The following is a 23443-nucleotide window of genomic DNA, read 5'->3' on the forward strand; positions in this document are numbered from 1 at the left end:
ATGGCGCTCTGGCATGAGCTGAGCCCGTTTGCAGCTTGCGGAACCAAGCCCTAATAGCTGTTCCATGATAACGCTATACCATATACTCTTAAGTGCATTATCAACCTCGCGGTTAAATGCTAGCTCTGGTATAACATTATCAAAACATGTCGAGTAAGGTGTCATACGAATTGGAATACTACCCCCTCACCAATTCTGGCGACGGGGGTAGCATTCCACCCTTCTAGAGGGACACGACATGTATGTAACTGTGAACCCCGGTTAAAGTTAACTCGAGCCTTGGCATCACAAAATGGATGCTGCCACCACAGACACAAGTCTGACCTCCTGCTGCTCTGAGTCCTTCCAGCGAGGGTGGCTTGGACAAAGGGTTTCCTGCCTTGGGAGGTGCTAGCACCACCCCAGACAGGATTTTGTGTATTGGGTAGGGTAGGCTTGAAAGGAATGAGACATGCCCGGGGCACACAAGGTGTCCTGTGCATACACCGGTTCAAACCAGTTGCTGGGGCATCCCTGCCCCAGCTCTGGCGGGAAACCGGACAAAGGATAGGGGGTGTAGCCACCCCCCTCCCTGGTCCCACCCAGGGGAGGGACCTAGTCAGTAGTGCAGCCCCCTTTAGGAGAATAAAGGTAGGAGCTGGTCCCATTCCAAATTAGATTATCCTGAAGTATTCCACAAGAAGAAACTCTGGCCTTCGACGTTCTGCTCCACAGAAGACTGAAGAATCTCCCTTGTGGGCAAGGAGTGTCCACCCTGCACAAGCAGGCACCATCAAGCGTCCAGCGGCTTCCCTTTGTCGTCTTCTTTCCAGGATCCAGACTTCAGAGCCCGACGAGACCCGGATTCCCAGACCTCTCCGACCTCAACCCACATCTGCAGCAAAGCTGAGACCCGTGGGTGCGACGAGACACGTGGGACCGGCCATCTTGGAAGAAACTGCACTTGGCTTTCAGCACGACCCCTGAGGTAAACTCGACCAAGTGCTTTGGTGACTGAAGCCCCAGCCCCGAGCAGCCCCTGCACCGAAGTTCAGCCCTCCAGCATCCACGAGATCTGCGTGGGGCCCTTCTGCTTGGTTCCTGCTCGACGCGTTGTCTGGTCACTTGCCGGCTGGCTAGTGGCCTCCTAGACGACGAACCTTTGAATTTTCACTGCTGATCTGGTTGCTCCAGATTGGCCCTTGCTCCCTTCCAAAAGAGGGGCACCCCGGACTCTCCTAGTCCGCACCAGACGCTTTCTTCATTCACCGCATGGGTTGCCTTTGCCAAGGCCTGTTGCCTCCAATCCCGGATCCAACACCGCCGACAGCGAGAGCCTGCGTGGGGCAGCTCGTGCCTCCATCCTGGTCGTCGAAGACACCTCCTGGTCCACGTGGCTGCAGAGTCAAGCGTCCACTCTTCACCTGATCGCGACGTCGACATCTGGTTCCTTCCTGGTTCCACCCCAGTCACTGGCTAGTGACTGTGAACATTGTCCCCTCTGCTTTCAGGTCGCCTTCTTCAACAATACACCCTTGGATTGCTCTGGACATCTTCCTCCTGGTCGCCTGCAGCATCTTTTCTTTCAGGCTCCAAAGACTTCAACGCGAGAACCCGACGCACTTTGACACCTGTGCACCCGCCGTCCGTGGGTGAGGTAACAAGAGCATTTCGGTGCTCAAGGGTAGTTTAACTGTCCTAGTGTCCAGTTCCACAGTCGTTGTTGTCCTATCTAGTCAGGATTGTCCGTACTCACCTTAAACTTGAACTGTACTGTCCATAGACGTTGTTACGCATCTCGCGTGTGAGTTCACACTCTGCACACGCGTTCCGTGGGCCTCCTATTACTTACCTGAAGTTAGTGTAGCGTGGTCCCATCGATCCTACAGCCTTTGGACAGCTCCATTCCTCTTAATGACTTTCACATTCCACTTACATAGTATATGATTTGTCGTGCCCCTAGGGCACCATTGTAATTTTGTGCAACTTGTAGTATTTTTCGTAAGAGATTGTCATGTGCTTAGCCCTCTGACCTCATAAAGAGTTCAGAGGTGTTGTTATTAATAAATAGACTGTTTATTTTCATAACAACCTGTGTGGTGTCCTTTCATCTGGTATTCAAGGGGTTATATTGTGGTAAAGCAGCTGGCTTCACATGCCAAAAGAGTTTAGCCTAAGACTGCTTTGTCCATGCTACCATCAGGATAGCTGGTCTATAAGGTTGACTTATAACCTATCACCATAAGGGTTGTTTGGACTGATACAAGGTGATCACTAGAACTAGTGAGCATCATATATCAGGCCAACTTCTCACAACCGTTACTGGATAATGTTTCTCAGCACCGCTTCTCCCACCGCCACATCTCTCTCCGCGGCTGCCTCCTAGCAGTAATGCCTGGTGAAGGTGTGCGTATTTCTCCAGGTCGCTGCCCTGCAGATGTACTGGATCGGCACTCCCGCAAACAAAGCAGTGGAGGTGGACACTGCTCTCGTCGAATGGGCACGACCTCGTGCATTCAGAGGTTTTCCAGCTGCCCGATGACAATATTCTATCGCACTGGAAATCCATCTGGCAATTCCACACTTTGACAAAGGTAAGCCCTTCCTGGGTGCACTGAAGGCAACAAAAAGTTGTGAAGACTTCCGTAAGGGTCTAGTCTTTTGTAAATAGAATTTGAGACAGCGCTGGACATCCAGCCAATGGAGAACTCTTTCCGCCGCTGTTGTTGGTTGAGGAAAGAACCGTTTTAGAACTAGAGGCTCATTTAAATGAAAGTCAGTAGGTACCTTTGGAATAAACTTCGGATTAGTTCTGAGAATCATTCTGTCCTCCTTAAATTGCAGGAAAGGGTCTTGAATCGTGAGAGCCTGCAATTCCCCCACTCTCCTGGCCGCAGTGAGCACGATGAGAAACGCCATTTTCCGCAATAGAAATTTGATATCTGCCCTGTGTATTGGCTCGAAGGGCTGCTTCATTGATTGAGAAAGAACTATGTTCAAGAGCCAGAGAGGTGGTGGAGGCTTTATTGAAGGAAAAACTCTGAACAATCCTTTCATGATTTGTTTAATTATTCTTGCAGACCATAGAGACGGTCCCGAGAAAGTCCTTCTGTAGCGTGATATTGCAGCTAAATGTACCTTTATAGATGCATGAGCCAAACCAGACTTAGCCAACATTAAGATGTATGAAATAATCTCATGCGATGCCGAATTCAGAGGATGAATGTTACATCTTTGGCACCACAGACAGAATCTTTTCCATTTAATTCTGTAGGTCTTGTTCGTAATATCAGCTTTGGCTTTTGATAGGAAGTCTATGCAGTCTTCTGAGATCTTTAGATGTTGAAACTCTGTGCTCAGGAGCCAGGCCGCTTAGTGTAATGATGTTGGGTCCGGATGAAGCACTTGTCCCTGGGACATTGTCAGACGCGACGGTATTGGCTGGAGGCGAATCGGTTGTACCTCCAACAGTAGCAGAAGCTCCGTGAACCAGTGCTGCCTGTGTCACCATGGGGCTATCAGGATCATCCTGCATGGCTCCTTCTTGATCTTCATAAGAACTCGTGGCAGGAGGGGAATTGGAGGAAAGGCGTAGGCAAAGACGCATGACCATGCCATCAAAAACGCATTCCCCCAAGATCCCCATTGGGGAATCCAGCTTGCGAAGAACCAGCATTTCCTGTTCTCTGCTGTTGCGAAGAGGTCTACTGTCGGCTTCCCCCATCTTTGGAAGATGCCGTCTAGAATCCCTTGGTCGATCTCCTACTCATGGCAGGGGGATTTGACCCTGCTGAGACTATCTGCTATGACATTCTGGTCCCCTGGGAGATATTCAGCGGTTATGGATATCTTGTGTTGCAGTGCCCATTCCCATATTTTTTGGGCCTCTTGAGACAGGGAGAGTGATCTTGTTCCTCCCTGTTTGTTTAAGTAGCGCATCGCTGGTGTGTTGTCCGTTCTTATTAACACAGCTGATCCTTTTATTCTTGGTAGCAAAGCTAGCAATGCCAATAAGTTGATGTGCATTTGTTGCTCGTGCAACTTCCAGCGGTCGCTGACTTGGAGGTCCTGAAGGAATGCTCCCCATCCTTCTAGGGACACATTTGTTGTAACCACCAGTGGGGCTGGCTCTGTAAGGAATGAAAGACCCTGCGAGACGTTCCACTCTTGGGTCCACCTTCTCGCCGCTTGAAACATGATCGGCGTCACTTTGACTATGTCTTCGAAGGATTCCTCCGCTTGATGCTATTGTAGATCTAGTTGCTCTTGCAATGGACGCATCCTTAACCTGCAGCAAGGTACAAGGGGAATGCAAGATGACATTGTTCCCAGCAATGACTTAAACTTGCTTACTGAAAGACACTTTCTTTTTGTAAAGTCTTGGAAAAGAGATATCATTCTCAATTGCCTTTCTTTGGAGGAAAACGCCTTGTTCACCTCTGTGTCTAGTATTGCTCCCAAGAAGGTGATGTTTCTTGTCGGTTGAAGGGGTGATTTTTCCTCGTTTAAAGTCAGACCTAATCTGGCAAACAAATCCATGCAAGCTGCTGTTGACGATCGGGCTGATGCTGCTTTGACCAACCAGTCGTCGAGGTAAGGAAAGACTTGGTGTTTGTTTCCCTAGAACAGCCGCCACTGGAGCGAGGCATTTCGTAAATATTCTTGGGGCTGATTTCAGGCCGAACAGCAGTACCTTGAATTGGTAATGTTCTCCGGCTACCATGAACCAAAGGTACTGCCTGTGGGAAGGATGGATGGGGATGTGAAAGTATGCATCCTGTAGGTCTAATGTGGTCATATGATCTCCTGGGTCTAAAAGTAGAAGGATGTCTTGAAAAGAGACCATTCTGAAAGATTGCTTCTTGAGATAAGTGTTTAGGGATCTGAGGTCTAGGATAGGACGCCATTGGAGAACGTTTTTCTTGACTAGAAAGATTGGGGAGTAAAATCCCCTTCCCTTCTGGAGTTCAGCACCGGGTCTATTGCTCCCTTTCGGAGCATTGTGCGAATCTCCCGACGCATCTGATGTAAATGCTTGACCTTGATTTTTCGGCAGTGTACAATGGGGCGTTTGTAAAAGTTCTAGAGTGTGTCCGAATTGAATTATGTTGAGGACCCAGGTCCGTAGTTATTTGCTGCCAATTTTGGAGATAATAAGCAATCTTTCCACCCAGGGGAACATGTGACGTAAGAAGGATAGGTGTAGCTGGATCCTGAAGGTTGTCATTGTTGTCGGGTGCGGTCTTTCCCCAGACGACCTCCTCTACCTCTAGGAGTAGATTTTGTGTAGCCTCCTGACTGGCTTTGCTTATACTGCTGACGATAGGGCTGAGATGAGGTGGAGTAAGCAGAATATCTTCCTTGCTGGTATCCTCCTCTGTAAGACGAATGGCCTCTACCTTTAGAGCTATGAAAAGGAACTTTCCTATATTGTAGTGTTCCTAATGATTGTGCTGTATACGTATCTTTTTTATACTTTGCAGTGCCTCATCTATATGTTTACCGAATAAATCCTCTCAATTGAAAGGAAGGTCCAAGATCTTATTTTGGACTTTTGACCTAAACGCTGTTGCTTTTAGCCATCCTTGTCTGTGTAGGACTACCACTCCTCCCAAAGATGTGAAGGCTGTAGTCGCAATGTCCATAGCGCAATCTATAACTTCAGCAGAAGTTCTCTCCCCCTCTTGCAGAATCTTCCTGGGTTCCTGTCTATCAGGCTCTGGAATGCGATCTCTGAAAGGCGAGAGGTCACACCACATCTGCCCATCATACCTTCCCAGAATGGCCAGGGCATTCGCAGCTCTAACTAGAAGGGCAGACATAGAGGAAAACCTCTTCCCCGCATTGTCCAATCTCCTACCCTCTCTGGCAGGAGGTGTCGTAATAGGTGCCGATGGATTCCTGGATTTCTGTTGAGCCGCCTGGGTTATGACTGAGTCCGGCTTGGGGTGGCCTAGAAGACAAGCTGGAGCATCCTAAGGCGCTTTATATTTTTTGTCCAGTCTGGCGAGTACTGGAGTCACCGTTGCCGGTGTTTCCATGACCTTCAGGCCTTCTTCCCATAGATGACTGACAATCAGTAGGGACCGAACTGCCTTACGATAAGGTTCCTTGAAGTCGTACAAGAAACATTCTGCTTTGTCAGTTGACATGGTGAGTGCGAATCTGTTTGTGGCTCTCTCCATTAGATTATGAAGCCCACTGATTTCCTCCGGTGGTGAGTAAACAGGCTTCGGTTAAGTAGAAGAAGGCAACGGAATAAGATAATCGTCCCACTCTTTGCTAGGGTCCGTTATCTCTCCCTCATCCTGATCATCATCCATGGTCACTGGTTCTTGTTGAGATCTTGCTGGTGGAGATCTAGGCAAAGGCTCTGGTAAAATTTCTCGCCTCCGCACTGGTGTACTTGAAATAAAGCGCGGTTGAGGCATAGCCACTGGTAATTCTTTAGAGGTATGAGGTACAGGATGTCTCTTTTTATAATCCTCCAGCATGAACTGCAGATCTTTTAGCAATGAAGATGTAACACTCACCATCTCCTCCTGATACTCTTGGTGGTATTGTTGCTGTGGACAATCTTGAAACTCCTCATATTCGTCCTCGGAGTCATCCTCTTGGTACTTCACATGCAACTGCGACGGGCTACTAGTGTAGCCAAAAGGACCGCCATCAGCCTCCCCTTCTTTGGACTCCTCCTCCAACAGGTGAGATGCTTCCAGAGGTTTCACCTTACTCTGAGAGGTAAGTTCCGGGGTAATTGTCCTCTTCCTGGCAACCCCCCATTTTTCTGGGGTATTTTCTAAACTGCCGACGATATTATCGTCGTCCATGCTACCGTCGGCGTTGCAGTTACGGTCGTCATTGTTGCCGTCGACGATCCCGTGGCCGCGGTCATTGTCGACGATCCCATCGACGATGCGAACTTAGCCATAGTCGGCGTCAATGCAGTCCTCACAGATCTCGGCGTCGACAAGGTTGTCGTCGGTGGTACAGTCGACGGGGATAAAGCTCTAGAAGTGAGTTTTACCTCAAATTTCGTCGACGTCGTCATTTTCTTCGTCGACGCTCCCATCGACGATGTAGATTTTTCCATCTTCCCACAGGAGGAGTGGAGGCCGGCTTCTTGACTGGATGTTGGACCTTAGGGGGGATTTTGAGGGCTCTGAGCTTGTCCTCTTGGTATGTTTTACCCCCGAAGCATGACCCTTGATCTTCTTTTCCTTGCTTGGAGGAGATTTAGAGGGGTGGTCTTTTTAAGGGCCTTCTCATGTCTTTCCCCTGAGATATGAGCCTGAGGAGATCTGCTTCTTTTTTTAGATCTCTTAGAAGTTGAAGATTGCTCCTCACTGTCACTAGACATGACTGCCTTCCTTGCTTTTAGCTTTTGAAGCCATAGTAAAAGCCTTCCTTCACGATCCCACAAAGTTTTATTTGAAAAGGTAAGACATACCTTACAATCCTTTGCCTGATGGTCTGGGTAAAGGCAGTAGATGCAATCCTTGTGAGGGCTGTCTGTATAGAGCCTTTTCTTCGAACAGTTGGCGCATGCTCTAAATAAACCTTTTTTCTCCTTATCAGCCATTGTAAAAGATGGAGAAATAGTAGGTAGTAATCCCAATAATTAAATCTGAATAAGAAGAAGCTCTCAAATCCAATCCAGATAGAGTAGAAACTGAAGAGTTTGAGCTGAGCTCAAAGGAGACTCCCTAGCACAACGTGCAGTATAAAATCTGAAGGGCAAAAGGTTCTCTCAGGAGTGTTCTAGAGGGTGAGGAGCTCGGATTGGTTCAGGGAGAAGTTTGGTCTCTTTTACATAACGAAGGTTATGGGTTGCAAAAGGGAAATGGGCCTAGGCCTCTTTTCAGTTGGCTATAATACTAAGCATTGCTTTTTATGTACCGGAGACTCCCATCTCGATGACTGGGAATGATTCAGGCATGTGAATCTATGAAAGATCCAATACTGGAGTAAGTGTTGTGTAAGGTGTTCTAGCTCATCGTAGTGAGCTCTGTCATATCTGGGCAGTAGAGCTTGTGCATTGGCTATTCTCCAATGATTAGCTGTTTGGGAAGCAACACGTTTGCCTGATGCATCCAGCAGTTTAGATTCTTTATCTGGGGGTGGTGCATCACCAGATGTTTGGGAATTAGCCAGTTTTCTTGCATTGGAGACTACCATGGAGTTGAATGGGAGTTGTGCCTTGATGTACATGGGATCTTTATGGGCAGGTCTATATTTTTTTTCAATGGGTGGATTGAGAATCCTGGCACTGACAGGGTCTTTAAATATGTTGGGTGTGTTTTTAATTACCCCTTTAATCATGGGCAATGTGTGTATGATTTGTTGGGACTGAGCAAAAGTGTCCAATAAAAAAATCTTCCTCCATGGGGTCTGAACGTAGTGACACTCCATGGTATTGAGCAGCCCTATTAATAAGTTGGCTAAAACCTATATTGTAGTCTTGGGGCGACTGCTTAGATGGGTATGCATCTGGATCCGGGATGTCTGGAGGATCTGCAGGGTCGTCATAATCACCCAATGTATCCTGTGGAGGGGTAGTGTTATCCTCATTAGGGTCATCCAAGAGATAATTACCGTGTCCATCTCCACCCCCTAAATCATACTCATCCTGTGGTTATAAGGGTGAGCATGGAGATAATCTTGGAGATTGTATAAGAGAGTTTATAGGAGATAAAGGTTTAGCAGGAAGAATAGGAGAAAAGGGTCTTATGGGTGATGTTGCAAAGTTGCTCTTCTTAACAGGCACATCAGGTGTGTGTGTGAGGTATCAGATTTCCTCTTTTATGCTGCAATGGTGATAATATGGCCTGTTTTAGGGTTCACTTGTAATGTTTTTTGCCTTGGGAGGACAGGATCTGGTTGAAACAGTTCATCCTGGTCGTCTGTTCTCGGTGCAGATTGTTGCGGTTCCGATCATGGCTTTAAGTTGGTCTCTGGAGCCTTAGAAGGAGTTTTATGCTCTGTGTGCTTCGAAGGTGGCGTAGAGTCTGAACTTTTCTTCAGAGTCAAGTCGGAACTTTTCTTTGGAGCCGAAGATTTCCGGTGCTTGTCCGGTTCCGAGGCCTTATGGTCTTTTGGTGCCGAAGGGCTCGGTACCGAGGCCTTTTTGGGGGTGACTGGAATGGGGTGTATTCCAGATTTCGGCACTGAAGGTGGTTTAAGGATAGTGATGTGCAGCTTGCTCGTTCCCGAGCTGCCGGAAGGCTTTTCTTTGGAGCCGGGTCCTGAGACGGGGCTTCTGAAGTTTTCTTCTGGTCTCGACTAGGGCCTGCAGGCGATATCTTGACTAGAGCCTTCTTTTCTGGTGGGGCAGGTGTAGGGGCTTTTGAACTCATTTGTTGCCTTGGCGTGATGTCATCGGACCCAGAGTCTTCCTCTTCAGAGACGATCTCGAGCTCCTCAGATTACTCTGCCTCTGGAACATCGGGCCTTCATCGAAGAGGTCTTCTGGCACCAGTGCAGCTTGTAGAGCCATGACGTGTCGTTGAGCCCGGCGATCACGGATGGTCTTTTTCCAATCGAAATGAAGCACAGGCTTGGCAATCCTTCTCCTCGTGTTCTGGCGATAGGCAAAGGTTGCAAACCTGGTGATGATCACTGTGTGAAAATTTAGCTCCACACTGGGGGCATTTTTTAAATGGAGTTCTTCCATTTGCCGCAGGCCCGCGCCGACAACCGGAGTAGAGAAATAAAAGTTAGCGCGTCTAAGGTACGCAAACGAGACAATACCGTCGAAGATGATAGATTGTGTGTCAATTTTTTTTCGAAAACACGGTGCTGAGCCGGAGAGCAGCAAGTCCCCTCCGAACCCGATGGCGGAAAAAAACGATCTGGAGATGGAGTCGATGCCCATGCGTGCTACTAACCAAAGGAGGAGTCACTTATCTTGTTACTACAAAACTTCTACAATAACAAAGTGCAAACTTCCGAGCCCAACATCATATGGCGTTCTATGTAATGATTACAATGAAATGTGGTTGTGGTTGAATTTGCCAAGTTTCGCATTTGAGAACGTATACTTTTTTTTTAACTTACCTAATTGGTCTGGATTCAGACTGAGTATGAGCTATCAGTCCCTGTTGGCCTTCCATAAGAGCTTAAAGACGTTGCTCTTTAGTGACTCGGTCTAATCTTTTTTAACCTCTTCATTTCTAATCTTTGTCTATGCTTAGCTGTTTCAGCCCCTACATGTCCAACGCTGGCAGACCCTGTCGGGTAGCTGTGCGCTTTATAAATACAAATCAGTCTTCAGTGAGTCACTACAATAAATGCATAACACATTCTCTGGATACCTTACTTTGGAATAAGTATATACAGAGCCAACTTCCTACATAGATGGCGAGTTTGGAAGAGGAGATGGAGTTGTAGGAGGCGCCAAAGGTGAAAAACATCTGCGGTAGTCACTGAACATGCATTGTAAATCCGGAACTAAGGAAAAAGATAATGCAATCATTTCCTCTAGAACTGCTGTGAATGGTAATGTTCCGGAGGACCATAGTAAGATTGCTCATAATATTCCTCCTCTTCATCCTCTGGTTGACATTTTACATGCAACTCTGAGGGGTGTGTGCCACATCAAAAAGACAATCCTTTAATCCTTTTCAGAATCTTCATCACGAGAAGGTGAGTTGGTAACAGAGGGGTGATTTTGCTAGGTGAGGTGAGAGCTGGAGTTAAAAGAGGACATTTGAATTGTTCCTCTGTATTCTGCTTCCTCGAGGATGCAGTCAATGATGCAATCGATGGTGGTGTCATGTCCATCGACGGTAAACCAGAGGATGAGTGTCTAGCATCCGTTGATGGCAGTGACCTCAACAACTGCAGTGATCTCGCCAACAATGGGGTCTTATTTGAGGATGGAACCTTCGGTGACGGTGGGATCTACGTTGACAAAGGGGTCTTAATAGATCGCAGAGTCTTTGATGATGACAGACTCTTTGTCGATGATGGTTCCTTCGTTGAAGGTAGAGCTGTGGACACCTGTGTCACTGCTGAAGATAGGGTTATCTTTACGGATGGAATAGGTCCATGGCTAGTTGATGAGAGTGGTTGTCAATAGAGAAGAAGCTGTGGAAAATGTAGACAAGGAGGACGTACCAGTGAAGATGTCTTCGGCGTCAACCGAGCGGATTGACTCATAGGCAGTGAAACAGACGATCTCGCCATTGACGGTGCCGATTAAGGCTTCTTGCAAAATGCTTGATCTGGGGGAGGAGGTTTAAAAGGCCCAGATGCCATTCTAGAGGATTTTTTGACCTTAAGATGTTGAGGAGAACCTTTTCCTTCATGTTTGCTCCCATAACGAGCATCGTGAGATCATATTTTAGCATGTTTGCTAGGAGGCTGCTGAGAAGAATTTGAAAAGAGTCGCTGTCTCTTTTGAGATATTCTAGAAGTAGATTTGCTGTCAGTATCTGAGACCGGGTCCTCTCAAGATGTAAGTTTTTGCAGCCATATAAGTAGCCGTCCCTCACGATCTTTAAGGGGTTTAGCTGAAAAAGTCTGACATACTTTACAGTCTGTGGCTTTATGTACACGCTACAGGCAGTAAATACAGTCCTTGTTATGGTCATCTGTATAAATTCTCTTTTTTCCACAGGTGGTACAATCTCTGAAGAGAGCTTTTCTTGCTTTTTTTTTTTTTTTTTACATAGTGGACCAGATTTACTATACACAAACAAACACAAACACACAAACACCTTTCACTTTTTATGGGGGCGGGGGGATGTATATTGCAGAATGTGTTCTTGAAAAATGTATATTTTAATGGGAATTGAGTAGTCAAGGCAACTATGCTGCAATCTGCAAAGATGGCCGACGGGAAGGAGCTCTGGCCGAGAGCTCCCGGGCTAAGGATCGCCTTTTGGCTTTTATCCTAGTTTTCAGACTGCTAAAAAGCCTGTCGCTACACCATCGCAGTGGTTTTACAGTACTGCCTTATCGGAACTGTGAATAATCTGCAAATCCAGCCTTTAAGAGGTGGATGCAACCTGATGAGGCACAGAGGCAGACGCTTGGTATGAATTGCCAAGTTGTCCCCAGAGCTAGACGTTATGACCCTTATAGCCCCTGGATCGCTGACACCGCTAGAGAAACCGAAGCGACCAGCGGGGAGTGAACGAGTAGGAAGGCGAAATTGGGCGGGCTGGCTGGCTGGCAAATTCAGGGGACTCTGGAAGGAGAGAGCGACTCCTTACTGTGACCATAGCCTTCCTCACAGGGCCGAGCGGAGCAGTTCTGATGAACTGAACATCAATCAATCAATAAATCCATTTGTAAAGCGCGCTACATATCCGCAAGGGTCTCAGGGCGCTGGAGGGGAGGGGGGCTGCTACTGAACGAAGAGCCAGGTCTTGAGAAGTCTTCTGAAGGCTAGCAGGTCCTGGGTCTGTCTTAGGCCGGTAGGGAGGGTGTTCCTGGTCTTGGCTGCGAGGTAGGAGAAGGATCTACCGCTGGCGGGGTTTTACGGATGCGAGGAACTTTGGCGATAGTGAGGTTGGCAGAGCGGCGGCTGTGGGTAGGGGTGTAGAAGCGGAGTCGATTGTTGAGGTATACTGGTCCGGCGTTGTGTAGGGCTTTGTGTGCGTGGATGAGGAGTTTGAAGGAGATTCTCTTGTTGACGGGGAGCCAATGCAGGCGTATCTGTGGCTGTTAGGCTTCCCGTTGGTGTACTGCAGCAAGAGGCTTCTGGGCTGCAGGCTGGGGTGGCTGCTCCTCCCGTTGATAGGGATGGCCTCTGGGTTCCCCCTGGCATGGTGCAGCCGGCATTGCCAGATTTCACTGGTGTTCCTGGGAGTAGAGTGAATACTGAGAATTTTCTGCCAATACATTTTTTTCTGTTGTTTTTTGACGATGTGTTTTTGCAAGAGATTGTTGAGCAAACTAATTTGTATGCAGAACAGTATTTGAGGGACAACAGTGCCAGCCTTAAGCCCCATTCTAGAGCTACCCGGTGGACTCCCACAAATGTTGGAGATGAAGAAGTTTTTGGGATTAACTTTTTTGATGGGCTTGCTAAGGAAGCAGTCAATGTCTTCATATTGGTCCACTAGTCCCTTGATGGCAACAGCTATATTTCCAGCAGTCATGAGTCGTGATCGGTATATGCTTCTTCTTCGGATGATGCATTTCGTTGATAATGGTTTAGCGTTGCCACGCGATCACCCTGATTGTGACAGTCTTTTTAAGATTCGGCCTGTCCTTGATCACTTTGTTGATCGTTTTTCTGAGATGTTTGCTCCTGGTAAAGAAATAGCAGTGGACGAGTCTTTGCTATTGTTCAAGGGCCGCTTGGTTTTTAGGTAATACATTCCTAGTAAGAGGGCACACTATGGAATCAAACTGTATATGCTGTGTGACAGTGGGACTGGGTATGTCCATAATTTCAGTGTGTACACTGGTAATGAGTCCAGCATTAACCCTCCTGGTTGTCCTTCCACTTTTGGAGTGACTGAGAAAATTGTGTGGGAACTAGGTAGAGGATTATTTAACAAAGGCCACCATTTATATGTAGATAACTTCTACACTGGTGTGCGGTTGTTCAAGGAATTGGCCAAAGTGGGCACTGTTGCTTGTGGCACAATGCGCTGTAACCGTAAAGGTTTCCCAAAGGAACTTGTTTGCAAAAAGCTTGTGCGGGGACAGTCTAGTGCATTGCGATGTGGGGAGCTTCTAGCTGTGAAGTTTTTAGACAGGCGAGATGTGTACATGCTGACTACTATCCATGATGAAAGCACTGTACCTGTGCCTGTTTGGGGTCAGGGTGCTGAAGTGCGCAAACCTGTGTGCATTGTAGATTACAATAAGTACATGGGTGGTGTTGACAGAGTAGATCAGAGGTTGGAACCTTATGCTGCTCTTCGAAAGGCTTACATTTGGTACAAGAAGTTGGCTATCCATCTTTTCCACTTGGCATCCTTTAATGCTTTTGTTGTGTTCCAGAAGTCTTGTCCTGAGTCGAAGATGCCTTTTGTTAAGTTTCAGGAGTCTATAATAGGCAGCCTTGTACTAGTGGAACAGGCAAGTGTTCCTAGATTTGGAGTGGTGGAGGATGTGGCTAGATTGAAAGATCGCCACTTTCCTGAATACATTCCTCCCACATCCGCAAGAGACTTTCCGACTAGAAGATGTAGAGTCTGTTGGCGAAGAGGCGTGCGGAAGGAGTCTCGTATGTACTGCCCTGACTGTCCTAAGCCTGGATTGTGTGTGTCAGCTTGTTTTAAATCGTACCACACGCAAAAGAAGTTTTGGGAGTTTTAATGAGCTGTAAAGTGAACTGCCTGATCTGTATTCTGTAAAAAATTTTAGTTTGTTTCAAGGATTGGCATTAGTGCAATGTGTTTAGTTTTAGAATTTGTGTTAGCAGATTTGTAGGTATTTCCAATTGCTTAGTGTTATTTTGAAAAAAAGAATTCTAAATGTGATTGTGGTGTGTGCAGGCTGGTGCATGGATGGCGGTGTGCGTGGACTGGCGCTTGGCTGGTGGTGTGCGTGGACTGGTGCCTGGCTGGCAGAGTGCATGGATTGGTGTTTTGCGGGTGGTGTGTGTGGATTTTTGTTTGGCTGGCGGAGTGCATGGTTAGGTGCTTGGCTGGCGGTGTGAGTGGATGGTGCTTGGCTGGTGGAGTGCAAGGATTGGTGCTTTGCTGGTGGTGTGCCTGCACCGGTGGTTGGCTGGCGGGCTGCGTGGACTGGCGCTTGGCTGGTTGAGTGCGTGGACTGGCACTTGACTGGTGGTGTGTGTAGACTGGTGCTTGGCTGGCAGAGTGCAATGATTGGTGTGTGTGGATTGGTGCTTGGCTGGCGGTGTGTGTGGACTGGTGCTTGGCTGGTGGTGTGCGTGGACTGGCACTTGACTGGTGGTGTGTGTAGACTGGTGCTTGGCTGGCAGAGTGCAAGGATTGGTGTGTGGTTGGCGGTGTGTGTGGATTGGTGCTTGGCTGGCGGTGTGTGTGGACTGGTGCTTGGCTGGCAGTGTGCAAGGATTGGTGTGTGGTTGGCGGTGTGGGTGGACTGGCGCTCGGCTGGCGGTGTGCGAGTATTTGCTTTCTGTTGGTCACTACACACACTGCCAGCTGAGTGCCACTCCACGGAGTCCATCATTTTGTGTAGTTGCTGTGTCAGGAATGTGGGCGTGTGAAAGTGATGGGCCCTTGAATGGCGCTGTCTGCTGGTGTGAGTTTTTTAATGTGATGGGCCTGCGGCTGGCGGTGTGAATGTTTTGTAAGTGTCACATGTATGAAAGGTGTATGAATGGCCTGTAAAGTGGTTGGTGCCTTGTGGTTGGTGCCTTGTCGTGGCTTTACAGCTCACGAATTGTGAGGCAATGGTTCAGTTTTTCGACCTTTCATTTATTAACAGTGCATTTCTTTTTTTGTGAAATCACTTGCTAATACAATTGTATATACTGAACCATCACTCACCCTCGTTCTAAATCCAACCAGTATGTGTGTGTGTTTGAAAACTTGATGTCTGTGTAGTTATTTATTATTATTATTATTTTTTTTTTTTTTTTTTTTTTAAACAGGACGAACCTTGTCACTTTTTTTGTAAATGTTGTGATGTGTTGCTTTTATGCCTGGTGGTGTGAATGGTCTTCTGTGTGTCAGGTATGAAAGGTGTGTGAATGGCCTGTAAAGCGGTTGGTACCTTGATGTGGCTTTAAAGCTCACGAGCTGCGAGTCATTGGTTCCATTTTCTTGTCCATGTAATTGACAGTGCATTTCATTTTTGTGAAATCTCTTGTTAATAAAATTATATATACTGAACCATCACTCGCCCTCGTGCCAAATCCAACCAGTATGTGTGTGTGTTTGAGGAATAGTTGGCTGTGTAGTGATTTTTTTTCTTTAGTCTCTGTGCCAAGGTGTACATTTCGCCTACGAATAATCTGCCAATTGTAGATATTGTTGAAAACCCATGGGACTACATAGTGATGTCTCTCTGGTGAAATCTAACAATTAATGTTATCCACAATATCCTGCAAAACTCAGAATGTCAGTCATATTTTCCTTGCAATATTGCGCCCAAATTGTCACGCTGCACAAGTAAACAACTACATTTGTCAAAACTAATTGGTTTACCTTGGGGGGTCACATGGGTTTTTCACTCCTTCCTTGGTTTCCAGCTGGGGAAACTTAGCAAACTCACATATTTTTGGAAAGTAGACACCCGGGGGCTTTCAAGGGGGTATGGCTTGCGTGGATCCTCCAACGTTCCTTTTCTCAGAATCCCTAGCAAACTTTGAAAGTAGTTGATTTTTTTTTCTCCAAACATTTTTGTGTGTAAAAGTGTGGCATCTCTGGGCTCACATATTTCCACCCACCCAGCGTTCCCCCATGTCTCCCGAAAAAAATTGTACCTCACTTGCCTGGGTCTGCCTTGTGCCTGCGACAGGAAACAGCGCAAAACGCAACGTGGTCGCACCTCAATTTCGCAGTGAAAACTGGCCCTTTTTTTGCCAAAGAGCCTACCTTTGAATCTGCGTGGATCAACAAATTTCCACCCACCGCGCGTTCCCCCAGGTCTCCCGAAAAAAATGGTACCTCACTTGCCTGGGTCTGCCTAGTGCCTGCGATAGGAAACAGCGCAAAACGCAACGTGTTCGCACCGCAATTTCACAGTGAAAACGGGCCCTTTTTTGGCAAGGTGCCTACCTTTCGTTTTTGAACCCTAGCTCTGCCGGCACCTAGGGAAACCTAGCAAACCTATACATTTTTGAAAACTAGACACCCAGGGGAATTCAGGATGGGGTGACTCGACTGCCTCCCACCAGGTTCTGTTACCCAGAATCCCTTGTAAAGCTAAAAAAATTGTAAAAATAAAAACGGATTTTTCTCACATTTCTGTGGTGGAAAGTTCTGGAATCTGCGTGGATCAACAAATTTCCACCCACCCAGCGTTCCCCCAGGTCTCCCGAAAAAAATGGTACCTCACTTGCGTGGGTAGGCATAGTGGCTGCAAGAGGAAAAGGCCCAAATCGTACGGTGGAGACTTAAAAATGACCTTTAGCAAAACTACCTTATTTTTTTGGGGGGGGTCACCTGAGCTTTTGGCCCGGGGCTCGGCGGGCATCTTTGGAAACTACCAAACCCAAACAGTTCTGAAAACTAGACACTCGGGGGAGTCCAGGGAGGTATGGCATGCGTGGGTCCCCCATCGTATTCCTACCCAGAATTCCCTGCAAATCGTAAATTTAAGTAAAAAAAAACACTTTTCCATACATTTTTGCGTGGGATCTCCGTGCCGGCACAAATGTCATACCACCCAGCGTTCCCCTTGATCTCCAGAGTAAAATGATACCTCACTTGTGTGGGTGGGCCAAAGGCCTGTGACTAGGATGACCACAAAACAGTTGAGATCTCTGTGCTTAATTTGTCAATCCTGAATGCTACAATTTCTTAAAAATACATTTTTGGCCTGTTCTGCTTTGGCCCACCCACACAAGTGAGGTATCATTTTACTCGGGTGAACAAGGGGAACGCTGGGTGGAAAACATTCTGGGACCCACACATGCCATACCTCCCTGGACTCCCCCGGGTGTCTAGTCTTCAGAACTGTTTGGGTTTGGTAATTTCACAAGTTTGCCGCCGAGCCCCGGGCCAAAAACTCAGGCCCCCCCCCCCCAAAAAAGAAGGTAGTTTTGCTACAGGTTATTTTAAAGTCTCCACTGCACGATTTGGGCCTTTTCCTCTTGCAGCCGCTATGCGTACCCACGCAAGTGAGGTACCATTTTTTCGGGAGACCTGGGGGAACGCTGGGTGGTTGGAAATTTGTTGATCCACGCAGATTCCAGAACTTTCCACCACAGAAATGTGAGGAAAATGCGTTTTGACAATTTTTTAACTTTGCAAGGGATTCTGGGTAACAGAACCTGGTGGGAGGCAGTTGAGTCACCCCATCCTGAATTCCCCTGGGTGTCTAGTTTTCAGAAATGTATAGTTTGCTAGGTTTCCCTAAGTGCCGGCAGAGCTAGGGTTCAAAAACGAAAGGTAGCCACCTTGCCAAAAAAGGGCCAGTTTTCACTGCAAAATTGCGGTGCGAACACGTTGCGTTTTGCGCTGTTTCCTGTCGCAGGCACTAGGCAGACCCAGGCAAGCGATGTACCATTTTTTTCGGGAGACCTGGGGGAACGCGGGGTGGGTGGAAATTTGTTGATCCACGCAGATTCCAGAACTTTCCACCCACAGAAATGTGAGGAAAATGCGTTTTTTTGTCAATCATTTAGCTTTACACGGGATTCTGGGTAACAGAACCTGGTGGGAGGCAGTCGAGTCACCCCATCCTGAATTCCCCTGGGTGTCTACTTTTCAGAGATGTATAGGATTGCTAGGTTTCCGGAGGTGCCGGCAGAGCTAGGGTGCAAAAACTACAGCTAGGCACTTTGCCATAAAAGGGTCAATTTTTAACTGCAAAATTGAGGTGTGACCACGTTGCAATTTGCAGCGTTTCCTGTCGCAGGCACAAGGCCGACCCACACAAGTGAGGTACCGTTTTTATTGGGAGACTTAGGGTAATTCAGATTTGTAAATCAACTGTGATTACCTATTGAGTTTTCATGCATTTCTCCCTTCCCAATGAAAGAAATTGTGTAAAAAAATTTTGGGGGAAAAATAACCAATAATTCTCATGCTAGTATGAGTATTCCCAATTTTGAAAATGTACACATATATACTGTTTCTAAACTCTATAATTTGTACCCTATTCAGAAATACATAGGTGTCTTTCATACCGATTTTTCCATGTATACATTTTCCAAGAATAAGTGCTCTATACCCAGTAAATAATAAAATACCATTGAAAGTTGCTGCTCAGTTTTTGGCTCTGGGTTAGTCGGGTTCTTGGTGAAACTACAAGTCCTATATATCCCTACAACCAGGAAGGTCAAACGGATGTAACGGTATATTGCTTTCAAAGAGCTGTCAAAATTACAAGAAGTTATAGGTGAAAACGTTGAGACAAAAGGCTGTTTTTTTCAACTAATTTTCAATTATTCCAATATTTAAATGTTAGTTTCTATAAAGAAACCTTAATGGATTTAGACAAATGACCCCTTTCTAAAATCAGAATTTGGTCTACTTTTCGAAAATGTATAGCTTTCCAGGATCCATTATTGCTTTCAAACTCATTTCTACCATTAACTGGAAGGAGGTTGAAAGCTCTAAAAATAGCAAAAATAGGCTATGTCCCAGAAAAATGCCAAAACTGTGTGAAAAATGTTGGTTCTCTGTAGAAAGACTGTCATTCCCTGTCAGCCCCACAAACCCTTTTTTGATAACATTTGCAGGGAAAAACCCAGAGGCTTTCATTTGCAGCCCGTTTTCCCATTTTTCTGAAAAAAAAAAAAAAAAAATTTCACTGTATTTTGCTTAATTCCTGGGACCCCTCCAAGGGAATCCACAAACCCTGGGCACCTTTAGAATCCACATGATGTTGGAAGAAAAGAACGCAAATTTGGCGTGGATACCTTATGTGGTCAAAAAGTTACAGGGGCCTAAGCGCGCACTACCCCAAATTGCCCAAAAAAGGCTTAGCACAGGAGGGGAAAAGGACTAGCAGCGAAGGGGTTAACACAATAACTTTTGCACTTGACAGGCACAGGCATTGATTGGGGTCAAGAGGCTGAGGCACACACATAGCTGGACAGCAGAGTGAGCAAGGGAGCACTGCATCAGTTCAAGATCATCATACACGGCTCGTGAAAACACACTGACCAGACTGTATAGGGCCGCCCACCTTAGAGTTCTCCTGGCCATAACGAATCCCTTGGCAAACGCGCCGGGCGGGACATTCAGGCTCAGCAACGATGTGCTCCGGCTTCCACATGGGGTTGGCTTCGGCAGGGCGCTGGGGATCATGAATTTAACTTACCGCAACTTACTTTTAAATTTAAAGACACCTGTTCAAGCCTCTGCAGGTGACAGCAGAATGTGGCATCCACGGGTCCTCCGCCTATCACCGCCTCATTCACAACCTGCCTTGGGTCAGCTTGATGTCGTGATAGTGGCCATTAGGTGCTGTTTCTGCTGACATCACTGAGTTAGACGCGCCGCGTTAATCCCAACCTTCCAATATTGATACATAGTAGCGCCTTAACACAGTCAACCCCCAAGCCTGTAGGGAGCAGAGCGCTTGCTATGCTAGTTTAATAATTTCACTCAGCATAGCAGCACTAGCTCTTGACAGCCGAGGCAGGCGCTATGCTTATTATGCGTGACTTTGCATTTCAGTGTGGTGATGCGGATCACCACACTGAAACGAGTTAGTCTAATGCCCAATGCGTGGTACTTGGCAGGGCTGGTTGAGGTCTGAGCCCTACAAACCCTCCTACCTTCCCCAACAGTGCCACTATTCTCAGCTTTGTCGAGTGGGCTTTTAATATGGTGAGCCTGGTGGTCTAGAGGAGCTTAACATGCTTCTCTCGAGCTTGTTCTGGAGAACACTCTTGTCAAGGACCGGCGGCCATCTTGTTTGTCCGCCACTGCCGAACGCACTCCAGCCTGCATGTTGGTTGCAGGATGAATTTCTCTCCCGAAGGCAACCCGGTGGGGTCAGACGGTTCCTCACAACTTCCACTGCCTGTTACTGCTTGCCACACCCGGGAAGACTACAGGGAAGGGCCGGTTTTCATCGGCAGGAGGCTACGCACTGCATGACATCTTGATTGAGCGTCATATATGCCCCACCCCCACAATGTCATAATTTTCCATTTATTCTGCATGCATACTTGCAACCAACAGGCATGGTGATAAGAGAGAGTAAGTTTAAGGTAAGTCAACAAAATGTATAAACTAAAGGCAACAATATTTATTGGCTGGCCTGGCTTTCTTATTCACACATATCAATGCACCCAGCAGAGAATAGCTGGGAACTCTTATGTGATCTGTAAGTTATGTCAGTGTTTGAGTGCCCATGTTTATGCTGTGGTCCCAGTCTTTTAAGAGTTTAAAGAACAGGAGTATATCAGTAATAAGTACAAAAACAACTGTACCATATAGTTTATAAATTGAGGTTCCCATTTTGAGCCACATTGGCTTACTGCACTGATCTGTCTAGTAAAAGCGGACTGTCAGACAGGTCTGTACCAGTAGACACAAGGCTCCGGTTATAGATACACCCTCAAATTAAATTCAAGCTTTAGCTTTAAGCTGTCTGTTCAAAGTTTTTTACCCACTCCAAACACAAAGATTAAAAGGCAGAAGTATTCACAGACTCAATCTGCATCAGTTTCAGGCTGCAAACCAACTTCTGGAAGACAGGGAAAAGTGATCCTTCAAAGTTCAGATGACAAAACTTGCCTTGCAGGGCAAGTAATGAGGGACCAAACTGTGAAATGTTGTGCTCAGCAGTGACGTGGGAAAAGGGTGCAAGGCGAAGTCAAACCATGATAATGGGAGCTACACAGACTTGAGAGGGCCGCTATGTACCAAGCAAATCTAATGTTGATAGTGGGGTAAGCCAGATAAATTCAGAAATGGCAGCACATGGAGTAAAACTAAAGTACAGGTAATCGGCCCCTTCCTGTAAAGGGTGTGTTGCTAAATCTTACCCGAGAAAAGGCTGGTAGTCAGCACAATATTCCACACCCATTTTTCGCCTCCAATCTTGCGGTAAAAACTACTTGAGACGTAGCCAGAAATGCAGCAGGTAAGGGCATACAGCAAGATGGCAGCCGAATTAATGGCACCGTGGCGGTGAACGTTGAACATGCCCAAGAGTGCCATCATGATGATCCCTGTGGATAGAGGTTTGTTGTATTAGTGACAAGCAGGAATACACCAAAAATAATAAACAGAGGTTTGAATCAAGTGCAATACCACTTCAAAATACACACGATACAGGAGAATAAATATACATATTGTAAGAGAAACCCAATACATAGGATAGGGGACAAGTATTTAACAATAAATGATCTGTGGGTTAACTCCTCTAGTTTGTATGTCCCTTTCTCATTACAAAGACTTTTGTGTTATCTATTTGTCTAGAAAGTCAAACAAGAGGAACAGTAACGAGAGAAACAGTGACAAACTACAAGATGCACCACCTAGAATCAGAGAAAAAGTTGTAGTCAAATCAAGGGAGACCCACCCACAAGAGAAAGAGACAACCTAAGAGAGAACGCTGCTACAAATACATACACCAGATGAGATGCCATAGCAACAGAGAAAGAGAGATAAAGCATAAAAACACCTCCCAGCGAAAGCGGGAGACATCACTAAGAGTGGAGGCAACACCAAAATAGCAAAAGGTGCATGTAGGAAAGTAGGATTTACTTTCATGGTTACCCCAACTTTTTGCTGGTGTCGTCATGTTTTTCTGACTAGTCTGACTGGGACCCTGCTAATCAGGACCCCAGTCTCTGAGCTTCCTCCCCAAATTCGCCATAGGGTAGTACCTAGGTACCCCCCAGATTGGCTGCTGGTGTAACCTTATAAGTCCCTAGAATAAATGGTACTATGGTACTCCGGGCATATGTACACCAGTGGTCTCCTATGGGCTGAAGCATGTATTATGCCACCAATCGGAGACCATTTGAATTGTGCCTACAGGCCTGCCATTGGAGCCTGTGTAAGCTGGTGCTAGCACCACTTACAACAGATATGTTTTTTTATATCAGAAGTTATTGCACTTAAAACCTATAAGTCACCCTTAAGGCAGGCCTTTCAATACTGAAGGCAGAAAGTGCGGTGTGAGGGTGCGCCTGCATGAGCAGGACACCCCTTCAATCCTCGGAGTCCATTTTCCCGGGTTGTAAGTGCATCAGCCATTACAATACATAGAGTGGCCATGCATCATTATGTTACGGCTATCTCTAGACTGGCTATAACAAACACTGGCATGGTTGGTATCAAACATGTTGGAATCCTACCCCAACACCGTAAAAGCTATTGGAGGTATGATTCCATGCACTGCCGGGCTCCTCCGGGAAGCCCTCCGTGCTCCAGGTACGTCTTCCACACCCAGACAGCAAGCTATGGCTGTTGCCGACAAGAGACGCGATTCTGCCCTCCTGCTGCTGAGCCAAGCTCAAGCAGGGTAAGGAAGGACAATAGGTTTCCTGTCACAGAGAGACGTGACCACCTCCCAGACAGGACTTCGTGTATTGGGCCAGGGTGGGGCGCTTGCCAGCACCACTAGACAGCTTTGAAAGGCACATTTGGTGCCCTCCTTGCATACTCCATTTGGAACCAGTTCAGGGAGCCGTTGGCTCCCTCTCTGGTGCAAAACTGGACAAATGACTTGGGAGTATCCTCCCCACTGTCCAGTCCCTCCTCCGAAACAACTTCATCTTCAACCGCCTGGCCACTTTGGCCTTCACTGGACTTCTCTTTGGGAGCCGATAATGCACCAGAAACAATCCTGCTGCTACTGGTCTCATCGTCCTGCCAGTCTTCTGCGTCATCTGTGCCTGTGCGCCATAGAGGCCAGGCCTGTGGACATCCAA

General features: G+C 46.9%; 1 protein-coding gene across 1 annotated transcript in view; it reads right to left on the reverse strand.

The window, feature by feature from the left end:
• TM9SF1 (transmembrane 9 superfamily member 1) overlaps positions 1-23443 on the reverse strand; it is a 211503-nt gene that overhangs the window by 68196 nt on the left and 119864 nt on the right. Inside the window, exon 4 of the mRNA XM_078644928.1 lies at positions 21548-21733. Coding sequence (XP_078501054.1) covers positions 21548-21733 — 186 coding nt within the window. The remainder of the gene's footprint in view (positions 1-21547; positions 21734-23443) is intronic.

Source organism: Lissotriton helveticus, chromosome 5_1, assembly GCF_964261635.1.
Source record: "Lissotriton helveticus chromosome 5_1, aLisHel1.1, whole genome shotgun sequence".
In the NCBI taxonomy this organism is placed as follows: domain Eukaryota; kingdom Metazoa; phylum Chordata; class Amphibia; order Caudata; family Salamandridae; genus Lissotriton; species Lissotriton helveticus.